This window comes from Microchirus variegatus (assembly GCF_963457635.1).
Source record: "Microchirus variegatus genome assembly, chromosome: 2".
Lineage (NCBI taxonomy): Eukaryota > Metazoa > Chordata > Actinopteri > Pleuronectiformes > Soleidae > Microchirus > Microchirus variegatus.
This window is the reverse complement of record NC_139803.1, coordinates 20973407-20991476: the sequence shown is the minus strand read 5'-3', so window position 1 is coordinate 20991476 and position 18070 is coordinate 20973407. Positions and strand designations below refer to the sequence as shown.

The 18070-nt window shown below is 39.2% G+C and overlaps 2 protein-coding genes across 4 annotated transcripts; one reads left to right on the top strand and one right to left on the bottom strand.

The window, feature by feature from the left end:
- Positions 1 to 120: 120 nt before the first annotated feature.
- Positions 121 to 2818, bottom strand: ino80b (INO80 complex subunit B). Of its 3 annotated transcripts, none has more exons than XM_083885886.1 (6): positions 2655 to 2818; positions 2328 to 2449; positions 1781 to 1967; positions 1529 to 1692; positions 1084 to 1256; positions 121 to 999 (listed from the first exon to the last, which is right to left on the bottom strand). In XM_083885886.1, the coding sequence occupies exons 2-6, from the start codon at positions 2365 to 2367 to the stop codon at positions 535 to 537; spliced, it is 1029 nt and encodes a 342-aa protein (XP_083742012.1). In that variant the 5' UTR covers positions 2368 to 2449; positions 2655 to 2818; the 3' UTR covers positions 121 to 534. The 3 variants fall into 3 exon arrangements, with proteins under 3 accessions (XP_083742012.1, XP_083742013.1, XP_083742014.1); XM_083885887.1 differs by having other exon boundaries at positions 1084 to 1250; XM_083885888.1 differs by having other exon boundaries at positions 1084 to 1220.
- A 4011-nt stretch (positions 2819 to 6829) lies between these two features.
- aadat (aminoadipate aminotransferase) lies at positions 6830 to 16774 on the top strand (the record flags this gene model as incomplete). The annotated part of the gene is made up of 13 exons (XM_083905529.1): positions 6830 to 6896; positions 7274 to 7442; positions 7892 to 8024; positions 8494 to 8568; positions 8709 to 8918; positions 9286 to 9351; positions 9464 to 9546; positions 9918 to 10014; positions 10941 to 11002; positions 11103 to 11167; positions 12306 to 12412; positions 16547 to 16648; positions 16733 to 16774. 13 exons carry the CDS (start codon positions 6830 to 6832, stop codon positions 16772 to 16774), a joined length of 1278 nt encoding a protein of 425 aa, XP_083761655.1.
- Positions 16775 to 18070: the final 1296 nt, after the last annotated feature.

Below are 18070 nucleotides of genomic sequence, written 5' to 3'. Positions count from 1 at the left end.
AATGATTAAGCTGCTGCTGCTGCACACATATCCATGTTGGCAGAGCAAAACTGACAAAGTTTGTGTTTATTTTCACAAATTGTATGAAACGTTGGGAGAGAACTGCTTTTATTAATTTAACAGCTTGTACAGTTTTGTATGGAAACCGACTCTTTGTTGCCAAAAATCAACATTACTTGAGATTAAAATATATATTTCTTTGATTCAATCTTCCAAACCAAAATGTCATAATCATTGAGAAGTATTTTTTTCCATATTCTCCTATCTTGTACAAACAATCAAATCATAAAATATTGATTTGAAATCTGGATTTAATTGTGAAGGATCACTGCAAGGAAAGCCATTATTATTATCATTATAAATATGACACAGAAAAAGGCAAATGAGGGGTACACAATGTACATGACACTTGTACTCAAAGTCCTGACAATGCTTCAAGTGTTAAAGTTCAAATTCTTCTACATCAGTGTTTTAAATGGATGCTTACTCATCACATTCCAGTGATGCAGAATTTCATCCAAGTCCATTTCAAGTTCATGCTGTGCTCTGAATGAGCAGCAGGTTCCTCCTGTAACAGTCGAGGCTGCAGAGAGGAACCCCGGTCTTCGAGCAGGAGTATTTCTTCCGGTTGGTGCAGCTGCCAACACCACAGCTCAGCGGGGCTGGAGATGGAGGACAGGGAGGAGCTGGAGCAGGAGCAGGGACTCCTGCTGGGAAAGAGATAGCCATTCCCTGGACTGAGTCACTGTATCGGACCATTGGGCACTGGCTCTGCTTGGACTTCTTCTCCTTCATGCTCTTGATCTTAGCTTTGCTAGTTTTCGTCAGCCTCTCTATAGTCTGGTTCTTGCTATCCTCAGCTTTCTTAGCAGCCTGCAGGCGCCTCTTTCGAGCTCGCTCCTCTCGTTTCTGCATCATCTCTGCAGTCATTTCCTTCTCCTTGTAGCCCATGGGGAGCTCCAGGAGCGGCTGGCTCTGCTGCTTGTGTAACAGTGCTTTCTGTGTAAGAAAGGAAAAAAAACACTCAGGAAAATGTGCACTTACATATGAATCTTTCCACTCTGTTTTTCTTTTCTTGCTTACCTGTCTGGCTGTGAGCAAAGACTCATCGACCTCTTTCTTCAGCTCCCCATTGTCGTCGAGCTCTCCCTTCTCCAGAGCATCAAGCCATCGCTCTTCCTCATCCACGGGTCCACCCAGCATGGAGTCGGAGTCCATGTCTGGAAGAGGAGAAGTGGCCAGGTTGCTGTCTTCATCTGACACAAGACAACAACACGATGGTTTTATTGTCCAAACCAGGACATGGAAATTATCGCTGCTTCTTGGCATTTAATTATTATAAGACCATACACTATATAAAAAGAGACATACTCTTCTACTAGCAAAATTAAATCCTGTTGTTAAGCCTTGAAATTTGCAATTTGACATATGCCATATCAGTTTTAGTATGTGTATGTATAGATGTTACCGACAACTAGTCAGTTACCGTGAGTATATATCTACTGAGTCTTGTTCTAATCTAACTCACCCAGCCAGGCTCGATACTGTTCCAGAGGCACAGAGGGCTCGTCATCATCCTCATCATGATCGTCATCGTCGTCGTCGTCGTCGTCATCCTCAACATTGTTATCAATGATCATGAGAGGAGATGGAGGGCAGGCCACACCAGGATGCACAGTGAAAGTGGGAACACTGGTTGACACAACAGGAAAGGTGATGTGAAGTAATGTATGCAATGAGCGATCACCAAACCATCATTATCATCACCATCAGTGCTCACCTCTTGGTCCCCAGTGTCTGTCCTCCCAGTTTGATCTTGAGTCGGAGCTGCGGAGGAGGCCGAGGAACCATGACAGGCAAAGGCTCTGGCTCCGGCTCCTGGCTGAAACCGTGGTGCTTCTTCTTGTGCTTCTTGTGTTTTTTGTGTTTCCGTTTGTGAACATTGTGCAGGCTGGAACTACCTTCAGCTTCAACAGGATAAGAGGGATTAATAAATAAATGTGGATTTAAAAACTAGTTTGAGATTTTATTTAGGCTTTTAGTTAAATTAATGATTCCATCAAAGGGTTTTCCAGTCAAATCACTGTGGGAAATATTTGAGTTGCTCATTGGAAATTCTCTCCAACGTTGTGACAATATAAATTTTTTTTAAAAATGATTATCCGAAATAACAATAAAAGTGCTTTAACACATTTTATACAAATGACATATTAAAAAAAATTGTGTCAACACTGTCTGGGTCTATCGAACCCAAATCATCGTTATCACCACATTGTGTGCTTACATCATGCAGTCCTGGATTTAAATGTTATTGATTGATTACTCACCAAGGAACCTGGGGTGAATCATGTCTTTTCTTTTCCCCATTGAAACGACTACAGACGTGGGAACAGCACGAAATGAAGATAGACACGGGCCGCAGCTCTACATGACAGCACTAACCTCCGAGCTGCAAAAAGACACACAAAACACACCTGATGATGCCTGACAACAATCACATAGTCGCCACTGAACGCACGTAAAACGTGTTTTTCTAAATTATGCATTAACAGAGAGCCAATTGCGCGTTTTCCCTCAGCGTATACTGTGTGAGTATTTATATAAATTGCTTAAAATGCTAACTTGAAAAGGGGGTTAGTCAAGTTTAACTGTACCTTATTCAGCCGGGTGGTTAGTGACATTACTAGCTTGTTAGCATGTATCAATTGTATATAGTCAACACGAGTAAGGTGAAGAACACGACTAAACACGCTGTCCTGACCGTTATTTGTCAGAAAAAACGTGGCTACAATGCTTAGCATTAAATTAGCACACATAAAAGCTCAACTTTGGCTAACAACACGGAAGTTCCGTCTTCTTCGTGGTTTATTTTCGGTCAGTTCTAAGCTGAGTGCGACGCTCTCCGGCAAGGAGAGGAAGACACGAGGACAGACAAAGTGTCGCAACCTTTAGCTTCCCCCTCTCCATATTTATGACAGTGTTTAGGTTAATGTTGTGTATTTCCTGTGACTTCGTACATTTGTATGTGATATATGTTTCAGAAACAGACAGCTGGACCATGTGTAGTTATAGTTTGTGTGTAAAGAAAACATTGGTAATGCAGTTCATACATTGACATTGTCCGCGCGCTTTAGTATCAACAAACAACATTACCCAGAAGCCCCCGCGGCGACGAATGAAAAACCAGCCGCTGCTGTACAGTAGCCGGCATAGGCAGAAGAAGCACACTATGCCGTGGGTGGCAGTATACTTTATATACTATATATAACGCAGAGGAAAACGACTTGACTGAATTCAATACGGTTGGAAAAAAGTGTGAGTGAACGCGGTAACAAACCGGTAAGTGTAGCTCTTATGTGACATTATTGTCCTCCACCTGTTTACTGGTATGTCCTTGGCGAGAACGGATCCATGACTCTGCTTGTGTCCGCTTACTTTAACAAATGTAAATATACAGTTTTGTGCAAAATGGACAGACACAGTGGAATGAACTGCGGTCAAGCCAGCCGTGGTTCGCGTCTGCCTGGTCAAATCAGCCGCACGTATTTTTCAAGTGCGCGAATCTACTAACGTTTACGGTAATCATAATGAAACGGCACTGAAGAGCCGGTAGTGACTGTGAGTAGATAAATATTTATACTGCTGGACTGAGTAGCATCCAGCTGCAGCCCCGGAGAGCAACAACCCGGAACAACACCCCGGCGTCATGGAAGTTTTTTTTTTTTAAGTTTTTATTTATTTATTTTTAACTTTGTTTACACCCCGAAACAGAGGATTCCGCCAGAAAACACAAAGAAAAAGAACAAATGAAGAGAACACTAGAAAATAGTGACCTAAATACTCCCCAGACTACCTGCAAGCATTATATGAAGTACTTTTACTGTGTACCTTTAAACTAATCCTGCCAAAATCCCTAACTGTGGACAAGACAAAGTCGATTTCTCCGAAATTTGTCATGGAATAAAAAGCTTATTTCCCATAAGTAGTCCAAGATTCATACACGACTGAACTAAGTACTTCCTAGACTACATGCATTAATAATAATAAGTACTTTTACTGTGTACTTTTTGAGTAATCCTCTGTCAAAATCCCTAACACAGGAGATGATTAAGTCTATTTCTCCCAAACTTGACATGGAATAAAAAGCTTATTTCCCATAAGTAGTCCAAGATTCATACACTATTGAACTTAGTACTTCCTAGATTACCTGCATGAATAATATGAAGTACTTTTACTGTGTAATTTTTGAGTAATCCTCTGTCAAAATACCTAACAGAGTACACGATTAAGTCGATTTCGCCCAACTTTGACATGGAATAAAAAGCTTATTTCCCATAAGTAGTCCAAGATTCATACACTACTGAATTAAGTACCTCCTAGAGGACTACCTACATGAATAATATCAAGTATTTTTACTGTGTAATTTTTGAGTAATCCTCTGTCAAAATACCTAACAGATGGAATAAAAAGCTTATTTCCCATAAGTAGTCCAAGATTCATACACTATTGAACTAAGTAGTTCCTAGACTATCTACGTGAATAATATAAAGTACTTTTACTGTGTACTTTTTGAGTAATCCTCTGTCCAAATCCCTAACACAGGACAAGATTAAGTCGATTTCTCTTTGTCACCTCTCTGGAAGACATTTTGAGGTTCTGATTGAGCACAACGGAGCTTTGACGACACAGGATGTTAATTGTACAATGAAGAAATACGGAGTTTAGAGATGCCAACTAATGAAAACAAACATCCCGTGTCGTCCAGAGAGGTGACGAGTCTGACGACATGGGTTAATTGACATAAACATGCTGATTTATCGTGTCAGACAACCAACCGGTATCGCCGAGAGGAAAAAGCCAAAAAAATAGCAAAACACTGACAAACACGATGACAAAAAAAGCTGCGATTGGCACAGCGACGCTTCGGTGGAGGATCAAGCGTTCTGTGATGGATGGAATAAGTAATGGTTGAGCGATTATATGTAATATTGTCCTCTGTTAAGGAGTTTTGACAGCAGATAACTCAAAAGTATTGATATGATATTATTCATGCAGGTAGTCTAGGAAGTACTAACTTCAATAGTGTATGAATCTTGGACTACTTATGGGAAATGAGCATTTTATCCCATGTCAAAGTTGGGTGAAGTCGACTTAATCTTGTACTTTGTAAAGGATTTTGAAAGAGGATTACTCAAAAAGTACACAGTAAAAGTACTTCATATTATTCATGCAGGTAGTCTAGGAAGTACTAACTTCAATAGTGTATGAATATTGGACTACTTATGGGAAATAAGCTTTTTATTCCATGTCAAAGTTGGGTGAAATCGAATTAATCGTGTACTCTGTAAAGGATTTTGACAGAGGATTACTCAAAAAGTACACAGTAAAAGTACTTGATATTATTCATGTGGGTAGTCTAGGAGGTACTTAATTCAGTAGTGTATGAATCTTGGACTACTTATGGGAAATAAGCTTTTTATTCCATGTCAAAGTTGGGAGAAATCTACTTAGTTTTGTCCTCTGTTAGGGATTTTGACAGAGGATTACTCAAAAAGTACACAGTAAAAGTACTTCAAATTATTCATGCAGGTAGTCTTGGAAGTACTAACTTCAATAGTGTGTGAATTTTGGACTACTTATGGGAAATAAGCATTTTATCCCATGTCAAAGTTGGGTGAAGTCGACTTAATCTTGTACGGTGTAAAGGATTTTGAAAGAGGATTACTCAAAAAGTACACAGTAAAAGTACTTGATAGTATTCATGCAGGTAGTCTCGGATGTACTATCTTCAATAGTGTATGAATCTTGGACTACTTATGGGAAATGAGCATTTTATCCCATGTCAAAGTTGGGTGAAGTCGACTTAATCTTGTACGGTGTAAAGGATTTTGAAAGAGGATTACTCAAAAAGTACACAGTAAAAGTACTTGATATTATTCATGCAGGTAGTCTACGCTTACCGTAAACGTTAGTAGATTCGCGCACTAGAAAAAAACGTGCGGCTGATTTGACCAGGAAAACGCGAACCACGGCTGGCTTGACCGCAGTGAAAAACGAGTAGTGTATGCATACCACTTTCATTGAGAGAGTATTGTAGCGAGATTAAATTAAAACAACTCATGTGAGATTTGTGTCCCCTTGTCATTTAAACGTACATTTTTAAACAAGCGATCTTTTAAATTTAATTTTAATCCATTTTCAGTAAAAGTGTCACTATTGTATTTTTATTTTTTTTATCAAATTTTACTCGAGTAGAAGATTACTGTACTCTTTCCACTTCTGCATATACTGTACTTGAGGATCAGAATATTCAAATGGAGGCTCAGTGGTAGAGCAAGTTGTCTTTCAACTGGAAGGTTTTGGGTTAAATTCCTGGCCCTGCTCTTCTATGTGTCACTTAACCCCATGTCGAAGTGTGTGACTGGATGAATGGCAAAACTGCAGTGTAAAGCAGCTCATCAAGACTAGAAAAGTCTATATAAATACAGACAATTACCAACTCTTCTTCTTCTTCTTCTGATTTTATTTGGTAGTAAGAAATAATGATAGAGGAAATGTAGTGGAGTAAAAGGTATCTAAGGTGTTTTGGGCTGAACGTTGAGTAATCCAGGACTTAATGTGCCTGAGTCATTCCTGGAGTTGAACAACCTGATTTATTTCAGCTGTGAACAATGAAAGTGTCCACGTTGTTGGCTGCTGTGCAAGCAGTAATTTGAATCATTCTCCTTTATTACTCATGAATAAAGGATAATGAATCATTCTCCTTTATTATAGCAGGTGCTTCACTGTGAGCTTGTAAACAGTTGTTTGTGACTCTTTGACAGAAAACATGAATTACGCTCGGTTCCTAACGGCTGTCAGTGCAGCCAGAAAACCGTCTGCCATCAGGGTCCTGAGTGAGTACATGTTTTCTATTGTTCTTTTGCTTTTGTTAAAATTGTCAATTAATGTCTTGCCTTGTTCTGTCCCTATCATTATTATTATTATTATTATTATTATTATTATTATTATTATTAGCTTGTTTATCTGTTATATAGTGTCTGTGCATATATATGTAAAGCATACTGTACATGGCTTTTAAATAAAAAATGCCTTGTTTAGAATGGTTTAATCTGTCCATCACAACAAGAACAATAACTTATGTAACTTTAAATTGCAGAAGAGGGATTAAGAAGCTTTTTTTGCCCACATGCTGAGCTGCTTGTCGTTTCCCAGACCAGACTCCCTCTATGTAAATCAATCCTCATCCTTTTCTTTGTTTCCCTGAATGAAGCCGAGCTGCAACAACGGTCTCCTCCGACCATGATCTCTTTGGCCGCAGGGGCGCCGAACCCTGACACCTTCCCCTTTGAATCAGCATCCATCAAGGTGAGGAATGGCCCAACGGTCACCTTCGATGAGAGGACGATGAAGAGAGCTCTGCAGTACTCGGCCTCCAGTGGGTGAGAGATTGAGACAGGTTTTCAGCTGTGCTAACATCATTGCACAAGGGTTTTCTAATCATCCAATAGCCTTCTAGCGCGATTAGCAAACACAGTGTACAATTACAAACACTGGAGAGATGGTTGCTGGAAATGGGCCTCTATACACGTTTGCAGATAGAATATTCGTTTACCATATTAACAACGTATAGAGTGTATTTCTGGTTCATTTAATGTTATATTCATTGAAAAAAAAGTGCCTTTCCTTAAAAAATCAGGACATTTCTAAGTGACACCAAACTTTTGAATGGTAGTGTATACAGAGGATATAAGAACGTGCAATATAAAGTTTGTTATATCCTTTTTTGTCAGCACAATCTAGACAATCTGATTTAAAAAAAAAAATTTTTTTAACCAATTATATAAACCCCATCTGAGCAAGAAGTACTCATCTCCATCCTTATTTGTAGTATTCCCGAGCTGCTCACGTGGATGAAGAACTTGCAGAAGAATCTTCACAATCCACCGACTGTCAACTACTCCCCAGAGAACGGCCAGATGGACATGTGTGTGACCACAGGAAGCCAGGAGGGGCTCTGTAAGGTTCGTTTATACTGGTCTAACACCTACTGCTTATGACTAAATTATTGGGTTTAATGAGGGCTGAAGGAAATTCAAGTTATGTTGAACTGCAGAAAATTATGAAAAATTATTCATGCATTAAGGTTATTTGTATCAGAGTTACTAATATGTGTTTTTTTTGTGTGGCCGATTGATTTTTAGAAATTAGAGCCACTGATGGATGATAATTATGCAGATTCTTTCAGCCTAATATTCAGCTGAATTTCTTTTTTCCTGTTTGGTGATATCTGTATTTTATGTTTGCACCACAGTGCAATTATATAAAGGATTTTCAGGAAAATTATGTATTAAGTAAATTCAAAAAAAAACTTGAAAAAGATAAATTAATAAACATTTGGATGAAAAAAATGTAAAGATTTGTTATAATTAGTCATATTTGAGTCTCGCATGTGTTTGAATCGTAAAATGTTCACTGTTTGTTTGGTTTTAGGTTTTTGAGATGCTGGTCAACCCTGGAGACAATATTCTACTCGATGCTCCGACATATTCAGGCACTCTCGCAGCAGTAAGAGCACTTTATTACCTCATACTTCAGCTCATACTTCAGCCTGTGTCTGTCTGTTTGTTTGACACTGTGGAAACAGTGATTTCTACTTGTATGATTATTTTATAACTAAAGCTGCTGTGAACATCTTGCACTTGCAGCTTCAGCCGCTTGGTTGCAACTTGATCAGCGTTCCCAGCGATCACCATGGCATTATACCTGCAGCCCTGAAGAAGGTCTTGTCTCGGTGGGAACCTTCCGAGGTCCAAAAGCCTGGCAGCACTGCCCCAAGAATCCTCTACGTTATCCCCAATGGAGGAAACCCCACAGGTGCCTCCATAACGGCTCAGAGGAAGAAAGAAGTGTACAAGGTCTGTTCCCTGACTGGCAGAGTCACAAAACAAACAAGCTAAGGTGTTTAATCATACACTATGAATCTAAAACTGCGTCCTTCAATCTGATAAACATTACTATCAGACTTAGCTGAGGGAGTTTTTTTTTTTTTCAACACTTCTTTGTGTTTTTCGCTCGAACTCCCTCCGTCTCACTTTACTAGCACAGTTGTTGCGTTCGCCTCCCCTGTCTTGACATAAAGCGAATCACTCCCTGTGGCACACTTTAGTGAAAGAACCGCACCTTTTGAATAATGTATTTACCTCCTTTCCTGAGAAAACAAACTGTTTTTCCTGCATATTGACTGTGACGTTCTCTACTAACCTCCCTGGTGTTTTTAAACAGCTGGCCAGGCAGTATGACATGCTCATCATAGAGGACGACCCGTACTACTTCATGCAGTTTGACAAGGTACTGCTCTGTCTATCAGACTTTTGTTGTTTCTCAATGGTCTGGTTTTATGTGAACTTTGACTGTCGTTAACAGTTGAGTGTGACTCATGTTTTGTGTCTTTGTTTGGCAGCCGTGGGTTCCATCATTCCTCTCCATGGATGTTGATGGGAGGATTATCAGAACAGACTCTTTCTCTAAGACCTTGTCATCAGGGTGTGTGTGCACGTCTCTAGTAGGCTGAGAGGACTGATTCTCGTTCAACTCGATCTTTGAGTGGACATTATTTATGGTCCTCTCAACTTTAAAGGGGTTTTTGGGTTAAGACTTTGTTCAGACATTAATTTCTTGTGAAAGGATTAGCAGTTGTAGCCTCAAACAAGATGTTTATTTTGTGGTTTTGCATTTCCCCACTGGATTATATTTTAATATATTGAGGTTTTGTCATGTTTGAAATGTTTAAAACTTTTGATTTGTTATTTGTTAATAAGTTATGAACATAAAAGACAATGTAAAGATGGTGAATAATGTATTTAGAACACCATCTAAAACATCTACCTGTCTGACATTGCGCCTTCCTGTTCCAGGTTGAGGTTGGGTTTCGTGACTGGCCCCAAACCACTGGTGGAGCGCGTGGTGCTGCACATTCAGGCCTCGACGATGCACACAAGTACATTCACACAGGTGACAAAGGCTTCTGTTTACATCACCTCTTTGTACTTCTGGTTTCATAAAGTCATAACAGAACTGTTCGATCTGTCTGTAAAGGTAATAGTGGAGCAGATTAGCAAAAGAAAATCATTCAACAACTGGAAAGAAGCACCAAAATTTGACTGAATGTCCCTCATTTTGAAAAATCCCACGTAAATTTCAAAATGGTGCCATTTTCAACCATCTTTTACATCAGAATTTAATTTCCTGGGCCGATTTAAATGATAGGTACAAATTCTAATTAATAAATCAGAAATATTTTTTATATCTCTTTCTGCCACTTACCCTCAATAAATAATGAACCAAAGGTTTATTCGCATTACAGATGTGAAGGTGAAAAATGTCCATTAATTCTGATGTTCAGGTTATAATTGGTTATAACATTTTGTTTGTTGTATGCCATGCTGTACAAATGATATGTACAGTAAATGTACATATCACAGATTATATGTAAAGTATTCAGTTCTTTGTGAGCAAATAAATTGACAATTTTTGTACATTTTGTAATAGAGGTTTTGCTGGAATGATGTTGTATAAGTAAATGGCAGAAAGAGATATACAAAGGATTTCTGGTTTATAAATTCGAAATATTACCTGTCATTTGATACCGAAATCACTGAAATAGGCCCAGGAAATGAAATTCTGATAAAAGACAGTTGGAAATTTATATTTTGAAATGTATGTGGCTAATGGGATTTTTCAAACGAATGACCTAGGAGGTGGTGTGATTAGTGGCAGCTGCAGAGAAATTCAAAAATGTAATAAATGATCTGGACGAAAACGTTGTCAGTAACTCAGAAATGCACACATGCTTATACACGTTTTTGTGTGAGATGTGACAACGTACCCTCAGAGAATGTACAGTCGAGTAATTTCAGGTCTAACCTGTGGTTATTCAGCTCCTGGTGTCTCAGTTGCTGCACAGCTGGGGTCAAGATGGTTTCCTCCAGCACATCGATGGGTTTGTTACTTACAACTCACTTATTTTGTTATCATTTCAGCTCCAGTTTTATAGAAAGCAACACCAGCTGTGTGATTTACATTGTCTTGTCTTCTCGCAGAGTGATTGAGTTTTACAGAAAGCAACGTGACGCCATGTTGACCTCTGCAGACAGATGGCTTAAAGGTTAGATGAGTCTCTGAAATAGACACAACACAACATTTTTTATTCATGTACACTTTGTAGACTTGTGAGCTGTCATTGTCAGAATACATTATATTCACAAAAACTGAAACTTGCTCTGCAGCCACACACCAACTTTTTTTTTAATTGGGACAGGAGATAGAAACGTTTGTTTTATGTGTTTATTGCACTAAACAGTCAATTAATCAATTATCAGGTGTCTGTCTGTCTGTCTGTGACAGGCATATCTCGCTGACCGTTAGTCAGATTGCCCTAAGACTTTGGATATGGTGTGAGCATGACCTGATGGTGTGCGCATCCTTGATTTTCATTTTTTTTTGGAGGAATTTTAATTTTCACTGTTTTATCATGCTGCACCAGGCAGGCAGCGGCTCATCGGACAAAAAAAGTATCTCGGAATGACTTAACATTTTCCATCTAAATTAACGGAAAAAAATAGACGACATCGCCCTGAAAAAGGATCCGTTGAAAATATTTGCAAACCTCTTAAGGAATAATTTTAATGAATTTTTGAATTTCAGAAAATTACCCATTTGCCCTGATGCACTTTGACAGTGAGCTGACTTTCTTCAAAAAGACAAAAAGTATCCCATAATGACTTGGAATTTACCATCATAATAGTCGGCATTGCCCTGAACAAGGATCCGCTGAAAATATTTGCAAACCTCTTAAGGAATAATTTTAATGAATTTTTGAAATTCAGGAAATGATCCATTTGCCCTGATGCACTTTGAGTGAGCTGACTTTCTTCTCGAAAACAAAAGTATCTCGGAATGACTTGAAATTTACCATCATAATAGTCAGCATCGCCCTGAGCAAGGATCCGTTGAAAATATTTGCAAACCTCTTAAGGAATAATTTTAATTAAATTTTGAAATACAGGAAATTATATAATTTGACAGTGAGCTGGCTTTAGTCTAAAAAACAAAAAGTATCTTGGAATGACTTGAAATTTACCATCATTTTTCTTCAAAAAAACATTAGGTTTACACAGTGTTACACAGTGTTTGTATTATTTTAGCCTTTACGTTCCTTATCATGCATTACCATAACTGAAAAATGTTCTTCACTATCGGAATACATACATATAAAAATAATTTATTTTCCTTCATTTGTGCAGATGTAGCAGAGTGGCACCCCCCGTCTGCAGGCATGTTCCTGTGGATCAAACTAAAGGACATCACTGACACTCAGCAGCTCATCATGGAGAAGGCGTTGGAGAAAGAGGTTGGATTACAGTCCACACAACCGAGTACCCAGAATGCATCTGTGCGCTGTGTGTTTTTGTGTGTCTCTCTGCTGGACTGTTTGTGAGCAGATGTTTTGTACCAGTGGTGAGGGATTATACACAATATGAGTGGGTTTAGACATGGAGTGTTCCCTCCTACACGTACACTGAAAGGCTGACAGGAGTGGGCAGAATGTGGTGTTTCTGCACAGAAGGTTTCCCTCATCAGAGACCAGAATATTTTACAGGTCAAATCCAGTCCACTTTATTTATAGAGCACATTAAAAAAACAACAATGTTGCCCAAAGTGCTGTACAGAAACATTAAAATAACATGGCCACGAAACCTGGGTCCCCTCTGAGCTTCAGCCTAGTATTTGGTACAGTCAGAAGCAGCCGATCTCAGGAAGCAAGTCGAACAGGTCAGGTGGAGCAAGGCCATGTAGACATTTGAAAGCAAACAAAATGATTTTGAAATGGATCCTGTAATACACAGGGAGCCAGTGAAGTGAGACCATGGGCGAGCAGCAGCATTCAGGACCAACCGCAGCCGGGAGAGTTGGTTCTAACCACAGCATATAGGGCGTTACAGTGATCAAGGCGAGTTGTGAGGAAAGCATGAATCATTCTCTGAAAAACCTGCCTCAACAAAACCAGTTGTCAGTCATTTTCACAGGAGAATGTAGGAAATTATAAATGAGTGCAGGAAGGTGCCCCGAGGCTGCAGCGAGGAGGCTAACTTATCCATCCTGAGGACAGAAGGAGATCATGAAGCTCAGGAATGTGGACACCACCTCTGAATTTGGTTTTTGTGAATGACTCTGAGGACCAGGATTCACCTGTCTGTCAAGTTGCAAAAACTGTGGAAAACGCCTGAAACCTCATGGTTGACCATTGAGATAAGCTCAGGAGTTGTAGAACAGGAATGATCATTGCTTCTGGTTCAGCACAAGTTTACAGCAACCATATCAGCGAGTGGAAACGCATGGCAGCCATCCCATGTTTAGACAGACGTAGTTGCAGACATGATTCCATAATATACACTATCGTTCAAAGTTTGGGTGTTTTCCATTAAAACTCACACGTTTATTGATCACAAGAGTTGCAAATTGAATAGAAAATATATTCAAGACATTGCAAGTTTAGATATAACGATTTTTATTCAAAATAATAATTTTGCTTTCGTCAAAGAACCAGCAAAACTGTTTTCAGCTGTTCTAACATAATCACACAAGGGTTTTCAAGGGTTTTCTAATCATCCAATAGCCTTCTAATGTACCATTAGAACACTGGAAATGGGCCTCTATACACCTAGGTACATATTCCATTAAAAACCAGACATTTGCAGCAAAGAAAGGGTTTTTTCTTGAAAAATAAGGACATTTCTAAGTGACCCCAAACTTTTGAATGGTAGTGTACATAATCATTATTTTAAGACATACTAAACGTAATTGTATTCATGTTTTATTTGTTTTGTCTGTATTAAAAAGCATAGCATTTGTGCAAGGTATGACACTAGTACGGTGGCCCAGAGGTGTCAGGACAAATACAAAAGCCACAACACGAATGCAAAAGCCACAACACAAATACAAAAGCCACAACACGAATACAAAAGACACAACACAAATACAAAAACCACAACACAAATGCAAAAGTCACAACACAAATACAAAAGCCACAACACGAATGCAAAAGCCACAACACAAGTACAAAAGCCACAACACAAATACAAAAGCCACAACACGAATATAAAAGCCACAACACAAATGCAAAAGCCACAACACAAATACAAAAGCCACAACACAAATACAAAAGCCACAACACAAATGCAAAAGCCACAACACGAATACAAAAGCCACAACACAAATGCAAAAGCCACAACACAAATACAAAAGCCACAACACAAATACAAAAGCCACAACACAAATACAAAAGCCACAACACAAATGCAAAAGCCACAACACAAATACAAAAGCCACAACACAAATACAAAAGCCACAACACAAATACAAAAGCCACAACACAAATACAAAAGCCACAACACGAATACAAAAGCCACAACACAAATACAAAAGCCACAACACAAATGCAAAAGCCACAGCACAAATACAAAAGCCACAACACAAATACAAAAGCCACAACACAAAAGCAAAAGCCACAACGAAAGTGACCTGCAACAGAAGTGAACGGGATGTTGACAATTTTTTTTTTTTTTATGGATGTTGATAATGCGGCGGTAAGGACTGTGATTATTAGTTGAATTATTAATTATATACTAATTAAAATACTAATTGTTATTTAAAATAATATCAACGTGTTGAAGTAGTAACTCTCAATTCTTTCACTATGTTTCCTCAAGCGGAAGAAGAGTTCATCAGAACAGAACATTTGATGTAAATCATCCCCCGCCCCATCACACTCAGTCATGGTGCCACACCACAAAATCACTGTCTCCACCAATTCAACAGCAAACATCCCGAGAACACAGCAGAACAGAACAACAACACTCAGAACATGCAGAGCAAACATCAAACTGCAACACATCACAACAATAACACTTCTGTCAACACATAAGAACCCACTCCCATGAGATTCTGCGCCATCAGCGCTCACTGTCCGCAGCCGGGTCTGCTCCCGTCACTACAATATTCAACACTAAACATCACATTTAACAGTAACTTTATGAACCGATAGTGACGATAAGACAAACAGCCTCCCCGGGAATCAGTCATTTCTCATAAAGTTACGACATGAAAACTTTATGAGAAATGTGAATAAATGAAGACAATGAGTGGGTTTCGTTTACATTTTTTTAAATATTATCACAAAGCAGGTTTTAGTTGTTTATTCGGCGCTTTATCACTGTGTTCAGTCCCGGACATCGAGGCACTGATGACGGTGTGCGCCAGTGGAGCTGTGACGGTGTGATGCACTGAGACTTGTGGTCACTTCACCACTGATTCCCGGGGAGGATGTTTGTCTTATCGTCACTATCGGTTCATAAAGTTACTGTTAAATGTGATGAACCAAAAAATGAGTGTTGAATATTGTAGTGACGGGAGCAGACCCGGCTGCGGACAGTGATCGCTGATGGCGCAGAGACTCATGGGAGTGGGTTCTTATGTGTTGACAGAAGTGTTATTGTTGTGATGTGTTGCAGTTTGATGTTTGCTCTGCATGTTCTGAGTGTTGTTGTTCTGTTCTGCTGTGTTCTCGGGATGTTTGCTGTTGAATTGGTGGAGACAGTGATTTTGTGGTGTGGCACCATGACTGAGTGTGATGGGGCAGGGGATGATCTCCATCAAATGTTCTGTTCTTAGATGTCAATAAAGTTACGGACTTACTCGCTGCTGAGAACATAGCGCGAGATCCGTGATGAACTCTTCTTCCGCTTGAGGAAACATAGTGAAGGAATTGAGAGTTACTACTTCAACACGTTGATATTATTTTAAATAACAATTAGTATTTTAATTAGTATATAATTAATAATTCAACTAATAATCACGGTCCTTACTGCCGCATTATCAACATCCATAAAAAAAAAAATTTCAACATCCGGTACCGTTCACTTCTGTTGTGGGTAACTTCCGTTGTGGCTTTTGCTTTTGTGTTGTGGCTTTTGTATGTGTTGTGGTTTTTGCATTCGTATTGTGGCTTTTCTATTCGTGTTGTGGCTTTTTATTTGTTGTTGTGGCTTTTGCATTCGTGTTGTGGCTTTTGTATTTGTGTTGTGGCTTTTGCATTCGTATTGTGGCTTTTGTATTTGTGTTGTGGCTTTTGTATTTGTGTTGTGGCTTTTGCATTCGTGTTGTGGCTTTTGCATTTGTGTTGTGGCTTTTGCATTTGTGTTGTGGCTTTTGTATTTGTGTTGTGGCTTTTGCATTTTTGTTGTGGCTTTTGCATTTGTGTTGTGGCTTTTGTATTTGTGTTGTGGCTTTTGCATTTTTGTTGTGGCTTTTGCATTTGTGTTGTGGCTTTTGTATTTGTGTTGTGGCTTTTGTATTTGTGCTGTGGCTTTTGCATTTGTACTGACACCTCTGTGCCACCGTACACAAGCACAAAGTCATGACTCTGGCTGCATGAAATGGCCAAATGTCTGAGAAGAAAATGCTGAGTCACGTGTTTGTGCTGTAGGTTCTGCTGGTTCCAGGATGTGTCTTCACCATCGACAGCACTAAGCCTTCTCCATATGTTAGAGCAGCCTTTTCTCTGTCCTCACCAGAACAGATCGACGAGGTACACACTCACACACACACACTCACACACGCACACTCACACACACATGCACAAACTCATGCTTATCCCTCACATGTCTTTCAGGCTTTCAGAAGACTCTCCTTACTCATCAAAGAAGCTTTGTAAGGATTGTAATCCCTGTTCATTTTTGTTTTTTTATGTTGTTTTTAAATGCTGAGTTTAAATATATTTTTAATATATATTTATTACCTCTGGCAAAATGGACATGATTTGTTGACACACTACACTGGAGCTGTTTACATGTACAAAAAAAAGAGTGAATTAAAGATTAGATTTTTTTCTGTATCTTTTGAGTCTGTATGTTTATATGACGCTAAAATATCAAACACAATCATTTCTGATGAAGAGTAATGTGTTAAATTTTTACAATACTGCGAAACGAATGTGTGCCATTTAAAAAAAAAAAAAAAAAACTGGCTTTATCTTTGCAGCCAATGATTATAGTAAACGTTGAGTTGGTGCATTAAGGTGCTGGAGTTCCTCTGACCTTAGACAGTTTGTGTTAATTTGATTTAAAACCTGCATGTTAAGGATCACGTCCAGCTTGTTAGTTCTCTTTCCCTTTGTACAGACTTTGACTCTGCTGTGTGCATATGAAGCACTTTGGTCCCCGTACTACGGTGGCCGACAGGGGCAAATGCACTGCAAACCCCAAAACACCAGCAAATAGGAAAACGCCAGCAAATAAGAAAACACCGGCAAGTAAGAAAACACCAGCAAGTAAGAAAACACCGGCAAATAAGAAAACGCCAGCAAGTAAGAAAACACTGGCAAGTAAGAAAACACCGGCAAGCAAGAAAACGCCAGCAAGTAAGAAAACGCCAGCAAGTAAGAAAACACCAGCAATTAAGAAAACACCGGCAAATAAGAAAACACCAGCAAGTAAGAAAACACCAGCAAGTAACAAAACGGAAGTGCACCGGGTCTGTGGGGGCGCTTTCGTGCAGGTCTTCGACCAACCTGTTGACTCGCAGTGTTGGAGTAGCGTCCACCTGCAGCCCAACAACACCCTGGCGTGATAATAGTGGTTTAATGGACGGGTTTTTTTTCTAAAAACTTTATTTACACACTGAAACGACGGGAGTGGTTTGACGGAAGTGTTTTTTATCTTAAAGGTACAATATGTAGTATTTATGGGTTTATATAACCCAAAATCCACTTTTTTATACATATTATGTGCTCCTGCATTGTCTAGTCGCTGTATAATAGTTTTTGTTTCATTTTCGTAGTGTTTCAAAAAGTCATGTAAAATAACATGACCGCGGACCGCGGTTGCATAGCCACTGTTAGCAGCGAGACGCCATGTTTCTACCGGAGCCTGTAAGGACAAACGCGAGAGAACAAAACAAGCGTCTCTTTACTTGTAGCAGAAGTCCCGCCTCCTCTCTCTCCGCTTTGTCT